Genomic DNA, 22,635 nt, shown 5'->3' on the forward strand with positions numbered 1-22,635 from the left:
AAGAAGTGGGTTAGATTGACACGTTTTCTTTACCTTTTTGTTAGTTTGTTTTTGGTGGGGTTTTTTTAAATTGTTTTTCCTTGTTGCTCTTTTCACGTTTTGGGGTCAATTTTATTTACTATCTTTCTAAGGGAGCAACTGGTTTACTGCTGTGTGCAGGGATATCTTCGCGTGAAGGTATAGTTCCTTCTCCTTTTGTCCGCTCTGTATTCCAGTTTCATGAACGTGTATACTTTGCCCTCTAGTGTTTCTGTTTGGGCATAGCAGCTTACTGGTTTGCAGTGTTGAGGGTGAAGGTTAAATGGTAAACTGAGATGAGGGGAAGAATTTATGCTGCATTTTTAACCTTGTTAAGCTTTCTTGTTAAGTATCATATGAACGATGGAGTTTGCAAACGCCTTTTTTGCTATTCAATGTCACAGTATGTATGAGTTCACATGGATATGCTTTGTGCCTCAGCATTTTTTTTCCAGGGAATAAGGAATTGGCACATTTAAATAGAGAATTCGTCTCAACATATAAGTAATCTTTTCAGTCTTTTTGTCCACTTTGACAGCAAAATACTTAGTTTTTAACTAAAAAACACCCGATTGAATATTTTGCAAAGAATAACATAAAAACAATTGCCAATGGAAAAAAAAAAAAGCATTTAGGTTAGATATTTATTTTTTGCATGTGGTTAGTTCATGTTTAAAACTGAAAACAGGTTTTGAAAGATATTTTATATAAACAAATGGCAATTGCTTTGAATAGAGCTTGGGGGCTGGGCACAGAGAATGTCCATGCCATGTATTAGAATCAGGTCTTAACCAAGATTGATAAATATTTATTGCAAAAAATGACTTTAAGAGGTCAGGTGTTCATTACAGAAATAGGTTGGGTGGATGTTCACAGTGGTTAGGACCAACAAACAAGTTAAAAAAAAAACAACAAAAAATGCTGGCATTGATCTCTGAATATTTATGATACCATGTTTTTGACACAAAGTACTTATCCTTTCAGTATCAGTAGCCTGCCAATATTCAGTAAACTAAGTGTATCCTGTCTTTTTCATATCTTCCCTTTGAATTTCTGAAAATTCTCCTGTTGTGACAGTTTAACAGAACAGGCTCATTTCACTACTCTTCTCCTCCCCTACCATGTGCTTTCTGCAACAGATCATTTAGAACTTTGGCTGTCAAGTGACTTGTTTTTTATTCACCTTTCCTGTTCTTGTATCTTAGCTATGCAGTCTCTATTTCAGTGGAAGTCCTTTCACATCAATATGTATTTTTCACCTCAATATATTAGTTTTTCTGTTCTCAACACTTCTGACAGCGTAACTATGCCAAACACCACAGAAGTGTTGCCATTATATAAGCTTGCAAATTATGCATTTGTAGTAGTTGATGTAACATCATTTCTGTTCCATCCTCAAATCAGGTTACAAATTCACATGACAAATTGACTTCTTTCTCATGGCCTTTTTCATTACTGCTGTTCTACAGTGAAAACAATCTTCAGGAAGACCTCTTTGATCAGATACTTGTTGGGAAGCTGGAATTTCCTTCTCCCTACTGGGATAACATCACTGATTCAGCAAAGGTATTGATATCTTTCCCACCTGAAATAGTGTTGCGGACAAGCCGCTGAAAAGACTGTGCACAGTTGGAAAGGCAGAGTGGAAGATTCAAAACAGACTCTTACCCAGTCTTCCTGCTGCTGTGCCTTTTTAGTTAGTTAGCTTAACTGTGCTTAATGAAAGCTCAGATTGTGCAGGCTATCATGTTATTGTCTGAGTGAATACGTGTAGCAGAATGCTAACTGCATTCAGTGAACATCACATGCTGTTCAGTTTACTTAATGAAGGACTATTACAGCAGGTTCAGTGCTTCAGCTGTAAAATAAAGTGTCTGAATTTTTCCCTCCTATCATTCTTAAAAGAAAAATTATTGCTATCTGGATTGAACGTAATTGACATATTTATTCCTATTTTATTTGAGCCACTTACTAGAAATTTTCAAGAGGTGCAGCCCAGTTCACCGTTGCTAATAGTATTTGTGTTATTGCCATTTGTGTTGAAAGTGGTTGTGTGTAAAATAAAGTTTCCAACTTTTAAGACCCACTTCTCAAGCTAAATCAGTAACATGCTCTGAACAATATCTGAGGACTCTAATTAGCAAGTGGAGATAATTTGTTATCCAGCTAATGAGAAGTTAAATTTCTTTTGCATTTCCCAATGGCTGCTTATCCATTTGCCAACATTTCCCAAGCTCCAGTCATCTCACACTCTTCCAGACATGCATTCTGAACAAACAGGGCCTTCAATCTTGGTACTAAACATGACCTTTCACTTAGATTTACACAGACTAAATAACTTGGCGAGTTGAGAAACCCCTGAGTTAGGTATCTATCTTTTTTGCTTGAAGAAGCAATTTCCTAAAACTGAAGTCATGAACTATAGCTCCTTGAAATACTCTTGGTAAGAAGATGAAGACTGAAAATTTGGAGGCTATAAAAGTTTTTTTGAGGGGGAATTTGGCTTAGAGAAGACAGGAAGTTATTCATTTGTGAAGGGGACATAGTTGTCTTAATAGGCTTGCAGGACCAAGCATTACACAAGTAAACTAGTTAGTTGTGTGAGAGTAAACTTGAATGAATAAACAATTGAAGTGAGTTGCTTGGGGTTGGTTTGTTGTTTTGTTTTGGGGTTTGTCGTTTAGGGGTGGTGGTGGTGTTTGTTTGGGGTTTTTTTAGTGTGTTTTGGGGTTGTTTTTTGTTTGTTGGTTTGGTTTTTTGGGTTTGGTTTTTTTTTTTATTTTTCCGTTTTTTTGGTTTTTTACTAACTAACTAACTGCTTCATATCAATGACCTCTTAAGCCTTATCATATCTGTGGGCACTGTTAAGACCCATGGAAGTATTTGATAAAGCTAACAATATCTTCTCGAGTGCCTCTAAAATATGATGAAAGCCACAATACCAAATCTTTTGGGATTAACCATATCATCACTAGAATTAAGCATTTTTTCTCTTTCTATCATCTTATCTGCTTTTTCCTATACTACGTGATCCTTAGCTGATGAAATGAGTTAAATGTCTTTTATTCTTCTGGAGCAACACAGAAGAGAACATAGTTTTCAAATTTCAGCAGTTTCTTGAATTTCAGATGCAGTTTCTTGCCTCTGATATGTGCTCTTTATGTACTGTTACTATTGTGCATGCCCATAGAGGATCTCATCCATGCCAGGTTTGTTTTCATTTTGGTCACCTGCATGAATACATAGAGAACAAACTAGAACATTATGGAGACTCAGAGGTACATGAATATGATAAGGAATTTGATATGAAATACGCTGTGCAGCATACTCTTAAAACTAAAGGGCAAATTTTTTTGTGCCACTAAAGTCACACTGGTATCAGTGTAAGCTGGTGGGGTTTTGTTTTTTTTCACCCAGGTAGCAAGAACTTGATGCAACAATATTTTCAGTTATTCCCCACTCTCCTCAAACTCCTCTTTTTTTTTTTTTTCTTTTTTAATAAAGGAGTTAATTAGCCTGATGTTACATGTGAATGCTGAAGCTCGGTACACAGCAGCACAGATCCTAAGCCATCCCTGGGTGTCAGTAAGTAAATTACGTTTGTCTCTAATTTGATATTATGTCTCTAAATCTAACCATTAAGGTGTAGTTTTCAGAAGCAACAATACTCTTTTTCTATGCCCATTTCTGTTTACTGAACTACTAGTCTCATTTCCATGTAAGAGAGAACATCAAGAGTCTGAAGTTAGCTTCAGCTCTAACAGCAGAACTGTTAGCTTCTGTATTCTGAAAGAAAAGTGAGGCTATCTCTTGCTGACAGCCTGTCTGAATGCTTACTTTGCATTAAAAAGCAGGAAGTACCTGAGGTTAATATTCAGTTACATTCAAACATACTTTTGTTTTTTCCCTGCCTTGAATATTGCATTTATTCTTCTACAGGATGATGCTTCCCAGGAGAATAATATGCAAGCTGAAGTAACAGGTAAACTGAAGCAGCACTTTAATAATACCCTACCCAAGCAAAATAACACATCTGCTGGGGTTTCTGTCATCATGGTAAGAGAAATTAACATTTTTATACATTGATATTATACTTTGCATATTTTTCTAAGTGCTCTATGAGCATGTGTGGTGCAAGAATAGCAAAGCTAGAACAGCCTTTAATTCTAGTCTATTTATGTATAGTGTGGATTGTCTCATCATTGCTTGAGAGCAACCGAGTCTATCAATGTGCTAGCTAAGCTACAAAACAAGCTTTCAAACAGAAACATGTAAACACTAAGTAGTTGTATGTTGAAACAAAGTTTATTAACAATTTGAAATCTTTCATTATAAAAACTGTAATGCTTTATCATGCTGACCACCTAGTAGTTAGTTAAGTAGGCTCTTTGCCTCTGCCCAACCAAGTATTGCTTGGTCTTAAGCCTACTGTTGTTCAACACTACACTTGCTGGGAAACCAGACTCCATTTCAGAAAATTTCTTTGTAGTATTGAATGTTTACCACATTCATTTTGTCCCAGTCTAATCCCTGCTGTGTATTTTGTGTTTCCTTATGGAGGAACTTTCTTCAAAGCATAGAAAGGAACCCCGATGACCTGTAGTTGAACTTACATAAACAGTAATTCCAGAAGACAGGTGTGTAGAATCATGGTAGAAGAAATGGAGTTTACCTTGGTCAGTACTCAGAACTGCACTTGTAACTGACCCTGCACTTTTGCAGAGGTTGAACTGCCATGCTGTTCTTATTGTGGTCCATTCTTGCCTAATGCAAGGATGAACACTGCACACACTTCAATTACTAGAAGAAAACTAAAACCACCTATGGTAGGAAAATAACATAATATGGTAGGAACATTCCACCCACACCCCTCCCCATTAGTATTAATTACTCTCAAAATCCAGCCCACTTATATTAACAAAGAATTGTTCTAATCATCTGAAAGTAGGTAAATTTAAATTATATTTCTGATTATATATATATATGATTTTTCAAATACATTTATATGAATAGGCCAAAGATTAAATGTAGGAAAAGTAACATAAAAATTAGAGAAGTCAGAATATATATTTCAGGTTCATTCTGTTGTCTACATTTCATTTGACAGTTTGACTTGACAGTTTGAGAGGGACTTCAGAGCTTCATTCTTTATACTGTTGAGACTATGGATAAGCCTGAAGCTGAAAACTGGTATAAAATGCACTATATGTAATAAGAGCAATTTTAATTCTAACTCTCAGCCCCTCTCCAACTTGCATGCCACTTAAGCCTGTCTCAGATCTCTGACACAGTGTAGCTTCTGGCTTCTTATTGGTGTGGGTTTTTTTCCGAGTCTGTTAGCTACTGACATTCCTTAAGCCAGGAAAGTACACCTCACTGAAACTTTGCATTTTCCCTTTTACTATCTAATTTCCTTCTTACAGGAATAGAAGGATGTAAAAGCATAATTATTTATTTATGGATGCACTTCCCAGTTATTGCTGAAGATAAAAGTAACTTCTTGTTCAAAAACACTGTAATCTAATGAGGGTTAAGCCCCCAATTTATTATTCTTGCCCCAGTTTATCTAGAGCATTGAAATTTAGTTGTCTTCATCTTAAGAAGTTCTTCACTTGTACTAGCACTCATTGCTTAAAAACATTCAGATTCAGACAAGCACAGTATTGTAGTTCTCATGTATTGCAGTGCATTGCTATATTAGTCCACCTGCTACTAAATGGAATCCCTTTTAGCATCACTTCATTCAAATATTGTCATCTGGTCAATGCAGATAATACCATCATGTGGCAGATAAGTAAAACTGCACATACCTACTTCAGTGTTCTTGCACAGGAGACCCTCTCTGGCCCTAAATGCATGTTGCTGTTAATTCATTACTGATTTTTTTTTTTTTTGTCAATTTCAAAATGTTCTGTAAATCTGAATTTGTTGCAATTGTGTTCTGCTTAAAGTAAGTCTAGTTTCTGTCCCTTGCTTCCTTCCTTTTTCCTCCTTTCCCAACGCCTGCATTGCTTTCCTCTGAGTAGGTCCAAGGCAATGGTACGTACTAACTGCGATGCTTTGTTCTGCTGCATATAAAATACATGTTCTCCATTTTTAACATGAAGAAAGGAGAAATAACTCAGCCAGTCTGAAGTGGAAAGAGTTTTACAGCCACACAAAAACAGTAAAGGAAAAATCTTGCAAACATTTACAAAGAAGTTTTCTGTATTAAGTGATGCATAGTTGAAATATTCTAAGGAAACACTGATGTAACTGGCTATTTTTTTGCTTCCTCAGACATGTCTTGGTCTATTCTCCTGGGAATAATTTTGTTCATATATGTATCTTAGAATATCCAAAAGCAACGACTGGAAAAAAAACCAAAACCACTGAAATAAGCATTCTTTCCATTTGAAATAAAAATTTAAATTGTCATTTCAGCCTTTATAGTATCACAGAGCTAATCAGAAAGTAATCAGTCCAAAATTCATAAAAAGTCATTCTTATTTAACAACAGTAAAACTAAGCCTCTTCTTCAATATTAAAAAAAACCCAAACAAAACAAAAAAACCCAAAGCCCCCAAAACCCAAAAAACAAACTAAATTGCATTACATAGGTATGCACTCTGAGGATAGCACAGGAAAAATATCAACCATCAGCATGAACTGAAAACATTTCCTTTCCCTTTTAAGTAACTTATCCTGCCACCGAAATAGCAGAAACCTGTTTATTCACAACCCTATTTCCAACAAGCAAGAGAGGAAATGCAATCCTGCCAGCATTGCAGCTACTTTAATCATGATAAAACTATTTCACATCATAGCTAATCTCAAAAGCCTAGATACAGCTCAGCTTGTCATTATTGCCTTGCATGCTCCATTTGCAAGAGTTGATTGTTAGTAGCAGAGAATTCAATTGTGTACTAATTTTCTCCTTGTACCTGGATGCATGTAACTCAATTTAAAAATAAACAAAGAAACAAAACCCCACAAAACCCACCCCAAATCCAAAATACTTACCCTTTTCTTTTGGAAACTTTTATACTCAGTACTTCGGTCTGAAAAAGCCTGGCAGGAAGGCTTTTTGGGTAGGAGGTGTATGGTGAGGGTCCTTACTACTTCCCTTGCCCTAAACACATCGCCATGTAATTATACAAAATTAGAGTAATTTCAGCAGAGAGTCTGAGTGAGACTGATTACAGAACAACCCACCATCTGTATACCTGCAAATTCGGTAAGTCCTCTGAGAAAACGAGAGACACTAGTCCAGCTCTCTTTGCTGAGTCAGGAAAAAGCAAAATTTGAATTCGGGTATCCCATAATGAAACAAGTTTTCACTACCAAGCTATGTGACCACTTTGGAAAAAAAGAGGCTAAGTAAGTACCTTATTTCAGCTGTCCTTGATAATTCTGATGCAGTAAACCACATCTGAAAAAAAATACATAATAAATTTAACTCATATCAGAAAATCATTTCAGTATCTAAACCCACATATTTTAGTGAATAGTGTACTATACAAATGCCACTAAGAATACAGAGAAGTTTTCACATTGGCAAAGCAAGTCCTCCTTAGCAGTCAATAAAAAAAGAAATTGTTAAAGACAGAGGACCTGACCTTGCTTCACAATTAGTACATCCCAGCCCAAAATATGAAATTCCACATAAATGTAGACATAAATATAAAACACATACGTATGCAGGGGGTGCCACAGAGGTGGAACATGTATTTCTGCTCTGCTCCTCAGTTCAGGTGTCCACATTTGTGGATTACTGTAGAAAGCCCAAGCTGTACATGACCAGAGTAAGTGTACCTTGCATCATTCCTCATATCTGGAAAAGCTACAACACTTACTTAATTTGTATTAACTTAAATCTGTATTACCCCTGGTTCTTGAATATCTTCCACAAAATAAATAGTTAAGACAAGAGACGATGGATTTATAATGATCAGTATCAGCCTTCAAACTGTGAAACGAGACAAATTACGCTGTCCCTCCAAGTCTTAGAAAGCAATTTTGACATAGGATTCTGACACAAGAACTACTACATTTCGCTCTAGGTCACTTCAGACATTCCGCTAGCAATTAAACATTACACTGTGGTTTCATATAACTTCAGAGGGTATGAAAGCTTCAACAGGCACACCACATACTCCAGATAATCCATCTACTGCACTATACAGTTCTCAGTTTCCATTCTAACCTGCTACTGTCTTCTCCAGTAAACTCTTTTTTAAGTATAGTATTCAGAAATGACACCCTTTTGCCACTGTGTCAGCATCATGAGAGGCCATTTACCTCTCTAAACAATAAGCAGAACAGTAGACCCTTTAAGGGGGAAAAAAATCATTAGGTTTTCATCTGTCATCTTCACAAACATCTTTACCGTGTAGTTTGTTACAGGAAATGTATTATTAAATTTTCACTAAGCATCATATGAGTCCTTGCATCTGCAAAAACACAGGTACATAAATTTTACTAATAGCTAGTATGAAGAGTTCCTGCCCTATCATAACCACTCATGTCATCTTTTTTGCCACATCAGACTTGAGAGACAAAATTTTAAACTCGCATCATCATGGCAAGCATATGTCTGGAAAATAAGTAAGTTTTCCTTACATTTTCCAAAGTCAGCACCTCAAAAAATCTCCAATTAATTATATATAAGATTTCTAATGTTATTTCTCCTTTTTTTTCTGGCTCTAATGCATGCACTTCATGTCTTGTAGATTGTTCTAACCCTTTGGTTAAGACAGGTTTTTTTTTTATTTAACTGCTATTTTCATATGTTGCCTTGGTTTTTTGTTTTTAGAACACAGCTCTAGATAAAGAGAGTCAGATTTTCTGCAGCAAGCGCTGTCAGGACTCTGGTAGAGCTGGAATGGAGAAAATTTCTGCAATTACTGCTGCAGCTGATGATCCTCATGTGGCTGGGTCCAAGACCCTCTTCCCTGCTGCTTCTGAGCCACTCAGATCCCCCACGCTCCCTGCCTCAGTATCTCCCAAGATTGCTGGGGATCAGCCTGGTGCATAGGACTGATGAAACCAAATCCAACTGAAGCTCCTGAGACTCTTGCCAGTTTTTCTTCATTTTACATGCCAAGTTCGTTTTCAGTTTGCTTGCACCCTCTCGTGGCCAGCCCAAAGCAGGCTCTGTCATGGGAGACTGATCTAATAGTGGGTGAGTGATAGCGTGCTTTGAGTGCTCTTTGCCCTTGTCTTGAGAACAGCAGAAAGGGAAATATTCTGGCAATGTTAGATGATTTTTAAGGTATCTGTGTTAGTTTAATTAACTGCATTTCACACAGCCTTGGGCTCAAAGTAGACTAACTTACGGTGTAGCTAACCATATTTTTGTATGAGCAGTTAGACGATGAACAGTTACCTGGCCTCACCTCTACAAACAGACCCTATGCTGTTCTTCTGAAGGGATACTCAGAAAAGTTGGAGAAGATAAAGGAAGAAAACTTGTATTCACCTTCTATTCTGATGCCTCTATTTTTAGCCAAGTTTCTCCTAAACTTGAAGAGGCAAATTTTCATAAAAAATATTTTTAGTGGACTAACTGTAAAAAACTCATGAGACAAGCATTGGAGATAGAGGGAAGGATGGTTGTTTTTACATCATGTTTGTTAACTGACTTGCAGGCTGCAGGGTAGTGTTTAAATAATATGAATTTAAATAAAGTGACTTGGGATGTAAACACGAGCACTGGACATTTATTTGTAACGAAGACTGGAGTCAAGGAAACCTTTTTGTTCTAGCCATTTTCTATCCTAACCACAAGTGTCCCATACACACCTTTCTCCAGGGTCAGACTACCTATTAGATAAAATAAAATTACTCTGGACCTGTGAACAGAAAGCCTGCTGCATGTTATCTATGCTAGGATGAATGGAGCAGTTCCTAGTTCTAGGGTGAGCTGATAGAGGAGCTACTACAAATGGCTGCTGTCAATAGCTATCAGAGGTTTGTCAGTGCTATCCCCCTGTTCACCTGGTGCAGGCACTGGAAACAAGGATTAGAGAACAGCTATCCTTAATCTGCAGTCACAAGATAGATGAGGTGTTCTCTTTCCCATAATGCCTAGTTCAATATAGTATGTATTCAGCTTATTCTTTTCCTTTGCTCGTTCTTATGAATTGGTCATAGATAATTTTCTTTCTTAGCTATACTTTCTACTAGAATTGTAAAAGACAGACCTGCAATAAACTTTCTTCATTAAAAAAAGCCATTCATTTCTTTGTGAATTCAGTTATTTTGTCAGCAAAATTGTTGTCTTATTCTCTCTGGAGAGATGGAACAGCTAGGTACCTACCAAAAAGATTTCATAAAATTAATATGAGGGATTCTCATAACCTTTTAAAGTTCATTGACTCCTGTGGAAGATAGAGGTAACACATGACTGAACATGAGTGTTTCACCTTTTGAAGATGCAATTGAAAGGTTCACTGGAGTAAGTTCAAGAGATTGGGAGAGTATGGGAATGGCCTTTGTATAACACTATGTAAATTTATATTTTTTTACAGTGCAAATATGAAAATAACACTTTAACCTTACTCAGAACAGAAACTAGGAGGAGTCCATTAGCTAGCTGTGGGTGCAGTTGGTAAATTCTGTAACAAGTCTTAGACTAACCTAAAGAAAGGATGAATAATTTCTGATGGAGTGGGCTAACCAGTCACCTACAGCAAGGAAAGGGAGCCCCTGACAGAGAAGACAGTGATAGGCTGCTGTATTGGGAGGTAAGTGAAGAAGCAGCAGCAACAAAGCGATGAACCCTGGCTTGAGTTCTGTTTTTTAATGTGAGGATGGATATTCAGCTGCCTGAGGCCTATTTATTTTATGAAGAAAAAACTGTCATGATGTAGCTGAGCTATCTAAAATGTTGTGTTAAACAAAATCTCATGCATATATAAAAGAAGGGATGATAATTTGCCTGGTCAACAGCTGCCAGTTCTGAAGAAGAGAGCAAAGCCATGCATACTGAATTCATGTCTCTAAGATCACTACTGATCAACGTTTAAGCAGTCTCAGACAAGTATTTGGATTCACAGAGCAGAAGCAGTTGACAAACTATGCCAAAACACCTATTTAAAAATAGTGATGACAGCTGGAAAAGATGATCACATGGCAAACATAATCGGATGAAAACATGGGATAACCGGGCAAGTTCCTAACTCTGCATATGACCTTAGGGAAACTGTATCGCTACTTCATGACTTAATTTAGTTCCACAGATGTTAAATGTATGGATGCAGAGGTGGTATTTTTGTGCTGCTCAGGGTATCACAGTTTAACAAAAACCAGACGTGTTTGTTGGTTAACACTGAAACGCTTAATGAGGACTCATAAGTATTATGTTTGGTTTGTTATCTACTGCAATTTCATTTAATCCTTCGCTCTTTGTAGAACAATCAGTTGTTGGAAGAAGGCAAAACTAGAAATGAAATTGTAAACCAAACAGGACTACACTATTTGCTATAAAGGGAAAGAAACTACTATAGAAACTGTAAACAAGTTATATGTTTGTCGAATAGAACAATCACTTTCATTTCATAAAAGTAGCTGAAATTCATGTACTATTTTGATAGATATTGATTAAATGCCAGTTTTTCAAACACTCACCAGTGACAGCACACTGCTACCATGCCTACATTTTAAAAAATATGAATTATTTTAAAAAGTCTTTTTGAAAATCCCCAGTCCTTTTAGCTCCTTTGAACATGAGCAGTTGTTCATATATATCTCATTGGAGCCAATTCCTGCAGTTCTAGATCTGAAATCCCAAAACTGAATCCTCCCCTGCTGCAAATCAGCATAACACTAAGTCACTGAGGTTCCCATCAAAACATGCCTTAAAGACGATTACCCCCCATTCTTGAACTTACAAAAGTAATTGCAAATTGTCAAGGTACATTAAGGTAGATGGTGCTTTATGATGATGTTACTTTCATCAAGTATTGTCTCATGCTTATCACTAGTCATTAAGAATATTTACACAGGTCAGTAAATCTTTGGACTGCTTTAGTAGCAAAGATCTCTTGTTGTTTTTAGATGCAAACAGTTCCCCAAACTCCTAATCTAAATACGTGAGGAAGATAAGCTAGGAGGAAGCAATGATTAAAACTAACAGATTGCAGGGTAATTTTTTCTAACTTACTTATTTATTCAGTTAAGTATAGCAGACAGTATACCAGAAAGTGTTTGTAACCTGCTTCTCACACTGAATTTTCCCTTCCTTTCCTCCTGCTTTTTTTTTAATTTTTATTTTTTTAAATAAACCAAAGCACCGGCTTTTCTCCTGTAGTAGTGTGAAGCTTGCTCTTTCATCTGGGGAAGTTCAGTCTTTTGATTCAAGGAAGCAGGTCTTCTAAGACCTTATTAACCTCTCTCAGAAACAGAGATTCTACAGCTTTGGTATGTGGTTGAGAAGACTACAACAACAACAGTAACTTCCACAGGTAGCATCCAGTGCCATTTTTCTTGCTCTATGCTTAGAGATCACACTGAGTGCATATCAAAGAGGTTGCCTAAATACACAATAGAAGTGATAGAGTGACTTTCAGTGGGTGCCAGACATTTCATGTTACCTTTTGGAGGGCATGATACAGGAGACACTCCAGCATCCTCATGTTCATCAGTGAGATCAGAAGCAAGATCCTGTCTATGATTTCCAACACAGATCACAGCTTTGGCCTTTATGAGAAGAGCTATTTTCCCAATCTACTTGAAATAAAAAACGTTAGCTAGGAAGCAGTAACTTGTTATACCACTGCCTGCATGCTCACCAAAAAGAAATTCAAATTCTATTCATGGAAATTATTTTGATCAACTTAGGATAAACCAATAAGTTAATGCAGCAAGCAGGAAATATTTATTTTAAATGTCTCATTTAAGCCTGGTTTTTATATCTTCCTCCCAGTAGTCACTGGTCTAATTATTACAGATTGATAGAGTACATTTACTCAAGTATTTATTCACTTTTAAATAAATATACATATTTATTCTCTTTGGTTTTAACAGTTTTAAAATAGGAAATAATATTTTACATATACTCACTCATTATTTCTTTCAAGCTGCATTCAAACAGCAATTGGAAAGCAACAGAAATGCACTAAACAGGTTCCCCATCCAAAATGCTGCTGAAATAATTTTTTTTTTTTTTTTTTTTTAATTTAAAAAGGGCAAGCAAATCAAATACTCCTACTTTCAACGTCCAATGCATACAAATAGGTATCTACTTGAGCTTTTCTGTCAGGGTAATCCTTTCTGGGGAGATTTTTGTTTTATTTTTAAACTAAATTAGCATTGTAAAAAAAATACTAGGGCAGGGAGTGAAGCAGCAAGCTGCCATGCAACCATGCACCAAGAAGTTTCTCCTCATCTGTCACTTCTGTTCTTCATTTCCTTTCAAACAGCATTTGAATTTTTAGTGCCTTTGTCATGTTTGGAAGTAGAAAGCCCAGAGTGAGAATTGTATAAGGTGCAAGTTTCAGAGAAGCACAGCTTCACCAAGAAGTATCAGCAAGATACTCCCTAAAATAATATTTGCCAGTTAGTTAATATGAAATCCTGAAGTTTAGTGAACACTTGAAGTCTAAACACTTTGCATAAAACCCCGCTAACTCTATTCTTTAGAAGGCTGAGATTTTGGTTGTACAGCTATCAGGGCTTGCTTGAAAAAGAATCCCTAGCACACAGGATAAACAAGACAAAAAGCAAAATGCAAGAGCAATCTGCAAAGTCATCTATCTGTTATGGGGTATATCTATTGCTGCACACAGAGTTCTGAATACATGAGTAGACTCAGTTATGCTACAGCATTTTGCAGCTCAGAGCGCACAATAGACAGTGAACAAAGCAACAGTGGGAAGAAAACCAGAAAAACTTGAAGAAAATAGTACCTCATATCTCAGATTTTTTCCATTTAGCAAATAGCAAGCACCACATTTTGAAAACCTCTTTTTGTCTATTCCCATGCAATACAGTGTCATTTCTGAGGCACAAATCTAAAGGTCTTTAATTAGTTGACTCTCTGATGCAGTTCCAAGTGTAAAGTTGTATGTAATTTCATATTTTACTAAACATACAAATCTTCCTTTGGTTTCAAGACTATACTCTCTGATTCTATCTCAATCCACTTACAAGAAGGCAATTCTATTGCACATTAATTTATAAAATGTTATGAAATATTTTACATACTCTTTATAACAACATGATTCTTCATAGTAAGTCTTAACTAAAACTATTTACAGATACAAATTAGAAGCTATTCTTTCAAACTTTGTTTCATATGTTTTAATAATTTTTTTTTCCCTCACGAGACTGGCTGTGTTTGAACTGCAGGGCTCTAGGTTAAATGTAGCTGAATTTCAGTAAATCTAAACAAAATCAGAAACTATTTCCTACAGGTTTTTTCCAGAGCACTTAAAGAGCAGCTTTTAATTATGACACATTAGCACAGACATGCATCATTAACTGTATTAGTTTACTGAAAATCTTAGGTTGATTCTGCATAAAAGAAGTAAACTGTTTTGGATTTCATGTAATGTATCCCTTGGGGAATCCAAGCAAGTGACTCATCTCAAGCTTTACACAAATATCCTCACCCTACATAGGAAAGGACTCACTGAATTAGAGCAGCACCCACAAAATGGCCCATCTCTGGTTTTATTTACCGAGGATGCAGCCATTTTCTCAAGAACAATACAATCAATTTTTTTTTCTTCCCTTTGAATTACTTCTTAGCATAAGAGAAAGAGAAAGCAAGCCAGAGATGCAGTAACACAAGCACACTTAAATCTCTGTGACTATGGAACTTAGTACGTAAAATGGAAAAGTTACAATCTAGATAGTCACCACATCTAGGCCATTCTTACTCAATATTTCTAACAGCAATTATGTCCTGACTAAAGCTGCAATAAAATTGATTTTCCATAGAAGTCCTAGTTTTTAATTTCCTTTTGCTACTAAAAGAAACCAAAACAATTTTTCATTCCAGGACACCAGATATGTATATAAGCATGGCTCGCATTTTTCTTGATGTTGTTCAGCTATGTGGAATCACTGTTCCTTCAAAAATCTCCAGCCTGATCTGACTCATTAAAAGCACGACAAAAGAGAAAGTTCTGCACATTGTTTCTAAACAGAAATTCAATTTGCACATTTTTAGAATCATAATAAGAATCCCCAAATCAGGCCAACTTCTGACAGCAATTGTAAAAACCAGCTACTACTGTACCGTAGTAGTATTAACATCTACAGTTAGTTATCACAAGAAGGGCCTAAAGGAGGATCCAGGCCTGTCAGTCTGACCTCAGTGCTGGGGAAGGTTATGGAGCAGATCATCCTGCGTGCCATCATCCGCACATACAGAACCACCATGTGATCAGGCCCTGTCAGCAGGGGTTTAGGTCCTGCTTGACTAATCTTATCTCCTTCTGTGAAAAGGTGACCCACTTAGTGGATAAGGGAAAGGCTGAACATGAGCCAGTTTGTGCCCAGGCAGCCAAGAAGGCCTAGAGCATCCTGGCTTCTATGAGAAATAGTACGGCCAGCAGGGCCAGGGAAGTGATCATTCCCATGACTCGGCACTGGTGAGGCTGCACCTGGAATACTGTATTCAGTTCTGGGCTTCTCATTACAAGAGAGACATTGAGGGGCTGGACCATGTCCAAAGAACATGGTGGGTATTGGTCTCTTTTCCCAAGTAACACATGACGGGACAAGAGGAAACGGCCTCAAGTGGCGCCAGGAAGGTTTAGACTGGATATTATGAAGAATTTCTTGACCGAAAGGGTTATCAAACACTGGAACAGGTTGAGCCAGCACCCCTGAAAATATCTAAAAGATGTTTAGATGTGGCACTTAGGTACATGGCTCAGTGGTGGACCTGGTACTGTTAGAGTTAACATTTAGAATCAATGATCTTAGGGGTCTTTCCCAACCTAAACAATTGTGTGATTCTATGATCTAAACTTTCCCTTTCCTCCATCAGCAGAACATCCACAGATAACACAAATACCACACAGATAACTCAGATGATAAGTCCTAAGCCAGTAGAGCAGGAATTTTTAGCACTAACAAAGTGCTGCAGGTAGATGGAAGACTACAGGGAGTATGTCAGGACCAGAAACAGTAACAAATAGACATACTTTGCACAAGGCACACTTTCCGAGCGAAGAGGAAATAACACAGTACAACACAGCCAAGAACTGAAGAAATACTCTCAAAAGTATTAAGGCACCCATTTAACTTTGCAGTAACACCACAACACAGACTTCAGAAAAACCACCATTCTGATCGCACCATCATCTCCTGACACATCCCACAGCATTTGCACCAGCAATTTTCACAAAATAGAAAGGATTTCAATCTACTTGCACTAAGCATCTCCCCACAAACCAAACACATGCAGCACTGCTGCTGACCAGCCTTTCTTGCAGCAGCAGCAAGTGCTGCTTGGCAGAGCACCTGCCATAAACTACAGCTAATATCGTGTCCATTTGAACTTACCAGAACAGAAGAGAGCCTGAATTGTCACATCAAAACATGCTGTTCACAAATGCTCCTTCTGAATTTTGAGAGTAGAAGATGCAGCTGCCTCTTTTCCAGAATATTCTGCAGTTCACAGCTAGCTGAGGCCCAGCTGCAGGTTAATGACAGGCACCTGCTGATTAAAGAAGTTTCAGGCAGTCCATCTGACACAGGTGCTGCCCTCAACAAAGTAACAAATACCTCAGCACAGGGAATTTTAACCCTTTTTTGCAACCTCATCACAAACAGCATGATTAGTTCAGCCAAAGCTGAGACCGTAAGTGCAAGCCTTGGCCCCCCAGGGCAGTACCCCAGATGTGTCTGTGGACCTGTGGAAGGAGAGGTATGTCCTACTCACCAAAGCAGTCCACAGTGAGGGTGTGTACGCAGGTTAGCTCATGGAACAGAAAGTGAAGATGTCCTTTCCCACAGAAGGCCTGCAGCACTCATGCTATGCAAAACACCACGCTGCACCACTGCTGCTGCTGCTTCCCTAGGGAGCGCTTGATACCATGACACAGCTGCCCATCGGCATGCACTGGCTGGGTTCAACTCAGGATGGAACACACAGGCACAGTCGTGTTTTCAGTTTGGGAAAGCATCTCACAATCAATAGGGCCCTTTCTAAACCAAGCAATCTACTCCCCATGTCAGCAAGAGATCATAAAGAGAAGACTTTCAGGGCTTGCATTTGGCAAAATACACCTTTCTTTGTTTGGCTTTTTTCCTTCCACCCAGCCTAAGAAACCCACCCCTAGCTTGAAAGAAATGCAAATTGCACGTCAAGAGCGCACTAATTTCACCTCAAAATCAGCTGACAAGGCTATGAATGTTGTTGAACTTAAGGAAGCATGAAGTACAACTTTTGCGTAACAGATGTTACTGCTTAATACACTGGGCATCCACCACAGACATGACAATTATAGCCTCTCTTAATCAAATCATACTTCTGCTACATAAAACATAAAAAAGTAACTCTACAATATCACCATATCCACATCAGTATAAAAATGTAGAAGGCACAGAAAACTTAGTCACCACTGCATAAACATCAAGAGTACTCTGCGTGAGCCATAGCACTTACTTCCTCTATTGTGAATATACACTGAATCACAAGAACCCAATACTCTACTGAAGCTCTCAATTACAAATGTAATTTTATTTAATTTCATCACTCAAAATTAATTTTCTCATTCCAAATCTTTACTGAAAGAGATAGTAGTTAAATGCTTAGAAAAAACCCAGGAACTGCTCTAGTAGGCAGCTAGATAAATGTATGTATCAATACAGATATGGAATGTAAATTTCAACTCATATAGATTACAACATACTAAGAAGATTTTTATGCAATACAGACTTACCAAACAATAACAGTTCTTTTCACAAATATTTTCACAGAGTTCTGCACAGCAAGCTTGTAGAAAAGTAGATTTGTGCAACACCAAAATAACTTATTGTTCCTTAATATAAATTATTTTTAATTTTCTAAAACAAAGAGGTAACTTAATATGATTGGGCAGGATCTGACTGGATTTGTTGATAGCAAAATACTAAAGATATTGTTACTGTACGAGGAAAAGCAACATGGCATACGCTACAGTATTGCAGGGGCTAGTTCTCAAAAAAATAATAAAGCCACCTGCAAGTCTAGTGCTTCTACTGCTGTATAGATGCTGTGCACCAGCAAACACCTGCCTTTTTAGTGCTTTCACAGTTAATCAGCAGAAGTGTGCTTTGGTGCTTGCACCTATTAAGAAATACCTGCCTCTGTGGGTTTCTAATTTGAGTTTAAAGTCTTCAAAATACCCCTTCTGATTTGGAGGAACAATCTGCATTTTGGTGTGCTTTGAAGAAGATGCCAGGTAGAAACTAGAAGGATTCACACTTGATGTAACACAAACTCTATTCCTGATTTCTCCCTCTTAAACTGCACAAAAGATACAACTAACTAAAAAAGAACTAATTGTCTAGGCCTAGAAACATGCTTGAATAATAACATTGATGGAAACGATTTGCAAAGTTTAAAATTACATTAACCATAATTTAAATATTACCATTGATTCCCATATACTTCAGTGCTGATGTAGTACAATCATTTGGAAAAGTATGAGACAAAGTGTGGTACAGGTAGCACAGTTTAAAATTCCCCAAACATTGTAATTCATTTCCACTATGTTAAAATCGTATATTCCTCAAGGTAAAAGATAAAGCTTCAGAAGGAAAATCTGTTTCTTCATAATATAGCTAGAATGTGAGTTTTAACCATTTTTAGTTTAGGTTTCTTTTACATACAGGGATCAAAATAGACTTCTTGTTATGACTAAAAATATAGATTTTTAACTACAGAACCCAGCAGCAGCTTTATTTCTGCTTCTTTGCCCTTCCCCCCAAAAAAGTCAAGCAAGGTCTACAAAAATAGCAATTAACTTTAAAAAATAGGTTGCTTCTTCCAGCAAATTTAAGTTACATTCAGATGTAAGATAGCTATTTATAGGGAACAATGTTGTGGCAAGACACCAAGGGAGGTGTGCTGTGTTCAGTTTCCTTCTGACAACAGCTGCCCAAATCAGTGCTAATCTTGGTCTCTGTGAAGATCAGTATCTGGTTTGATACTCGTGGTGCCAACGATTGAAATCATTGTAGAAAACCACTATGCTCCCAGATGCCATGCCAGTCATTATACACCTAAGGAAAGCACAAGATTCGTTAGTGAACCACCTCATATTGATATATACAAGTCAACACAGTGAAGAGTTACATCAGTACAGGCATGAGAACGCAACTTCCAATGATCAACTTCCACAGAAGACAGCTAGAGCTGGAAGTGCTCCACGTACCAGAAAAAATCAGGCTTTAAGGGTTCCCATCTTAGGCTTCCAATGACTCCAGCAAGATGGATTTGAGTAATGCTGCCATTTTGCACCACCCATGACAGAATTATGGATCACAAAACATACAAACCACCACACAACAGTTTGTTTGGTTAGCCTGAACCTACAGTTGCAAATAGCTTCAGGCTAACCATACAGGATTGTTTACCAGCACCACCATCCTGCAAAGCCACTTCAGGGCTTCGATTTCCTGGGATTATTTCTTGGCTTGCTTTGTTGGGTTTTGAGGGGAAACCAGAGTGTGATGAAGCCCTGATGAAGCAGCAAAGTGAAGGAAGGCTAGGAGAAGTGTTTGTTTGAGTTTCACCTCCCCCATTTAAGCATATGATGATCTACATGGAAGGAGTTGGATGTGGGCACAGGACTACAGTTGGAAATGTTAGTGTTTGTGTTTGAAAGCAATCTGAAGGCTTTGATTGTTTTGGAAGTTCCTGAAAGCAGTCACTGTGCTTTCCCACTGAGGCACTCTTTCTTTCTAAATTCCTTACCCTTGGCCTACTAGTAGAGATCATTTAGATCTGTGTGAAAAGCCGTGACTCTGACATAGAACACAATTACAGGAATTTCTATATCGTCTCTTTTCCACAGGCTCAACGTTTTATGAACATCCAAAGTATGAGGACACATGAAACTTTGGCATTTTAGGAAAAAAAACGCAGAGTTTTAAATAAAAATATTCAGAATAAAAAGCTGTAATTTTTCCTTCAAAACAGATTAAATATGAGATCAAAACATTGCATTTTGATAGTATCACACTATTTCAAGAGCACCATTTTCATTGGTTTTGTATTAGGTTAAAACATCTTTTTACACACTGTCATTCAAACATATACATTCATGCATACCAAATAAATTACTATGAGTAATTGCCTGTAATTACTGAGCAATTGCTCAGTAAAATACTCTGAGAAATCTCTTCTGAGTTTCTGTGTCTTTAAACTCAAAATGAACAGGTTTCTAACTTGAGCACATGGATAGATTCATAGATGTCCATATTAAATTTCGGTTTATTGACATGCAAAATTATGTTGACATGTCATTAATTATAGTTTAAAGATTCTCTAAATGAAAAATTTCATACATTTCAGAGGTCTAAAATTCAACGTCTGTAACTCCAGCTTTTGAAATATTTTTAACAACAGGGGCTTTTTAATTGAAAACCGTTTCTTGCAAAATGCCTATACTCTCTAATTATGTTTAACAAGAAGTTGAATCTGTGACTGAAGTCCATGGATTTTGCAGGTTTGGATTTTTTTAAGTTCAATTTATGTAAGTTTTAGAAATATAGTCAAGGTAAAAATGTTAAAACATTCAGCATGGACTTCAGGAAGTGGAAGGTTAAGAGTCTGCTATATGCTTTACTGCACAATGTAGACATTCCTAGGGGATTTAGGAGCCAAATCTATTTGAAAAGTACATGGTATCTCCCCTAAACAAATACACCACAGCAAACAAAATTCTAGCCAACAAGCTAAATGTGTGCAAATGAAATGGTAAACATTCATCTTATAAACAAACAATACCTTTGTGATAAAAACACAGAAGGACTTTTATGTATAGCTACACTGGGAAGTGTAACATAAAAATGCAGTAAAAATACTAACTGATTGCCTTCAGTAGAAGGAATCTTCAAGGATAGTGACATGCTTTCTGTCAATAACTTTTTCTAGAGATTAAAATTAATATTTGCTTTAGTAAAATACGGATGTGTGGATGGAATCTTATTGTGCTATTCTAACTGTTCTATTTTTAACATAAAGTTCTGGAATTAGGAATATGATTTGTATCATGACAGAAGAAATATAAAAAGCACATATGTAACCTTACACCTCCATGGGTCCCACACTGTACAGTGGCACAGACCAATAATTCAACCTATCTTGAAAGCCCACCAAACTAAGATTTCTTGAATCTCTCTTCATTACCCCAAGAGCTGGACTCCTGAAAAAGATTATCTGCCCTAAATACGACATGTTAGAAAGAAACTTAGGCAAGCACAGATTTCTCAATAGTCACCAGGATCTGTAATCCTTGGAAAACCAAAATCAGAAGAAAAATAAAAATGCAATTCAACTGTAAGTATATATTCTCTGAAATTCTTGTGAAGACCAGACACTGCTCTTACCTTTGGTCATATGACAGGGCCATGGATCGGATTCCAGCATCACACCCTGGGTAAGCAAAAAGCTGTTTGAGGTCCCACATCTGCCATACCATGACAACTCCATTGTCTCCACCTGTAAGCAGATACTGTCCATCTCGACTCAGTTGAATTGCCTAAGGGGAAATCACATGGATATTTGTCAGGTAAATACGTGTTGCCTTACTCCCCCCTCTCTTTTACTTTCATAAAAAGTTTCATATTGACAGCTGAATGTCTAGGGAGATTTGATAACAATACCAGCTTTCGAGAAGCAACATTATTGTTATGTTATTCTATTCAGCAATAGAATTAACGTTATTATGCACGAATCTCTTTAATACATTAGATGCCACTAGTTAAGTTTTACCTCACCTGTGATATAGTCTATATTCCAAAGATCCAATATGAGGTCAGCTAAATAAATTTACTCTTCTAATTAGCTAAATTTACAAGATACTGCAGCACTGGCATTACAATATAGTACCTGACGCTCCCCTAATTGCCTTTAATACTAGCCTAGCAGAAGCTGTCCTCCTCTTCTCTCTGACAAAAGGCTAAATGATCGAAGGAACTGAAATGTTACACAAATTACTAGAATTAATTTAGACCAGCATATTTTAATTCCTGCTCTGGATTAATAAGATAATGATCCACCCCTCTTAAAAGAGACTGTTTCCTTTAATTATATATCCTGAAACCACCTGTTACAGATCCAATGGTTTATAACCTGCTTTTGCATGCATCATGGGGACCGATGCATGTACTTGAAATCTTTATTTGGGATCCAGATCATGGATAAAGATAGCATGTCATTGGTTTTCACAGTGAAGACTTCTTCAAACAGAAGTCTTCAATCTATTTTGATATTTCCTGGGTGCTGTTGGAAAAATCATGATACATACAGAGCACCTGGAAGAACAGCAACTTTCCTTTGTTACCTGATGACTATACCTGGTGATCCTATCATCCATTAAGGTGGAAGCATGAGAAATATTTCTTAAAAAGGGATTTTGCCAGTTAAATAAGCAAAAATGTGATTTAAGAGTACTGAACTTGAAATTT

General features: G+C 37.1%; 2 protein-coding genes across 2 annotated transcripts in view; one reads left to right on the top strand and one right to left on the bottom strand.

Annotated features, from left to right (window-relative positions):
- DCLK2 (doublecortin-like kinase 2) overlaps positions 1 to 9,214 on the top strand; it is a gene marked incomplete at its 5' end in the record, with an annotated part of 85,304 nt that extends 76,090 nt beyond the window's left edge. The window contains 4 exons of the mRNA XM_010024057.1: positions 1,488 to 1,584; positions 3,523 to 3,603; positions 3,958 to 4,074; positions 8,813 to 9,214. Of these exons, the coding sequence (XP_010022359.1) occupies positions 1,488 to 1,584; positions 3,523 to 3,603; positions 3,958 to 4,074; positions 8,813 to 9,034 (517 nt within the window). The remainder of the gene's footprint in view (positions 1 to 1,487; positions 1,585 to 3,522; positions 3,604 to 3,957; positions 4,075 to 8,812) is intronic.
- Positions 9,215 to 18,791: 9,577 nt separating this feature from the next.
- The window catches only part of LOC104413139 (lipopolysaccharide-responsive and beige-like anchor protein), a 42,499-nt gene continuing 38,655 nt past the window's right edge, over positions 18,792 to 22,635 (bottom strand). Inside the window, exons 9-10 of the mRNA XM_010024058.1 lie at positions 21,556 to 21,707; positions 18,792 to 19,224 (exon numbers count right to left, since the gene is read on the bottom strand). Coding sequence (XP_010022360.1) covers positions 19,134 to 19,224; positions 21,556 to 21,707 — 243 coding nt within the window. The 3' untranslated portion in view covers positions 18,792 to 19,133. The remainder of the gene's footprint in view (positions 19,225 to 21,555; positions 21,708 to 22,635) is intronic.

The sequence above is a fragment of the Nestor notabilis genome, unplaced genomic scaffold (genome assembly GCF_000696875.1).
Source record: "Nestor notabilis isolate BGI_N333 unplaced genomic scaffold, ASM69687v1 scaffold11251, whole genome shotgun sequence".
Lineage (NCBI taxonomy): Eukaryota > Metazoa > Chordata > Aves > Psittaciformes > Psittacidae > Nestor > Nestor notabilis.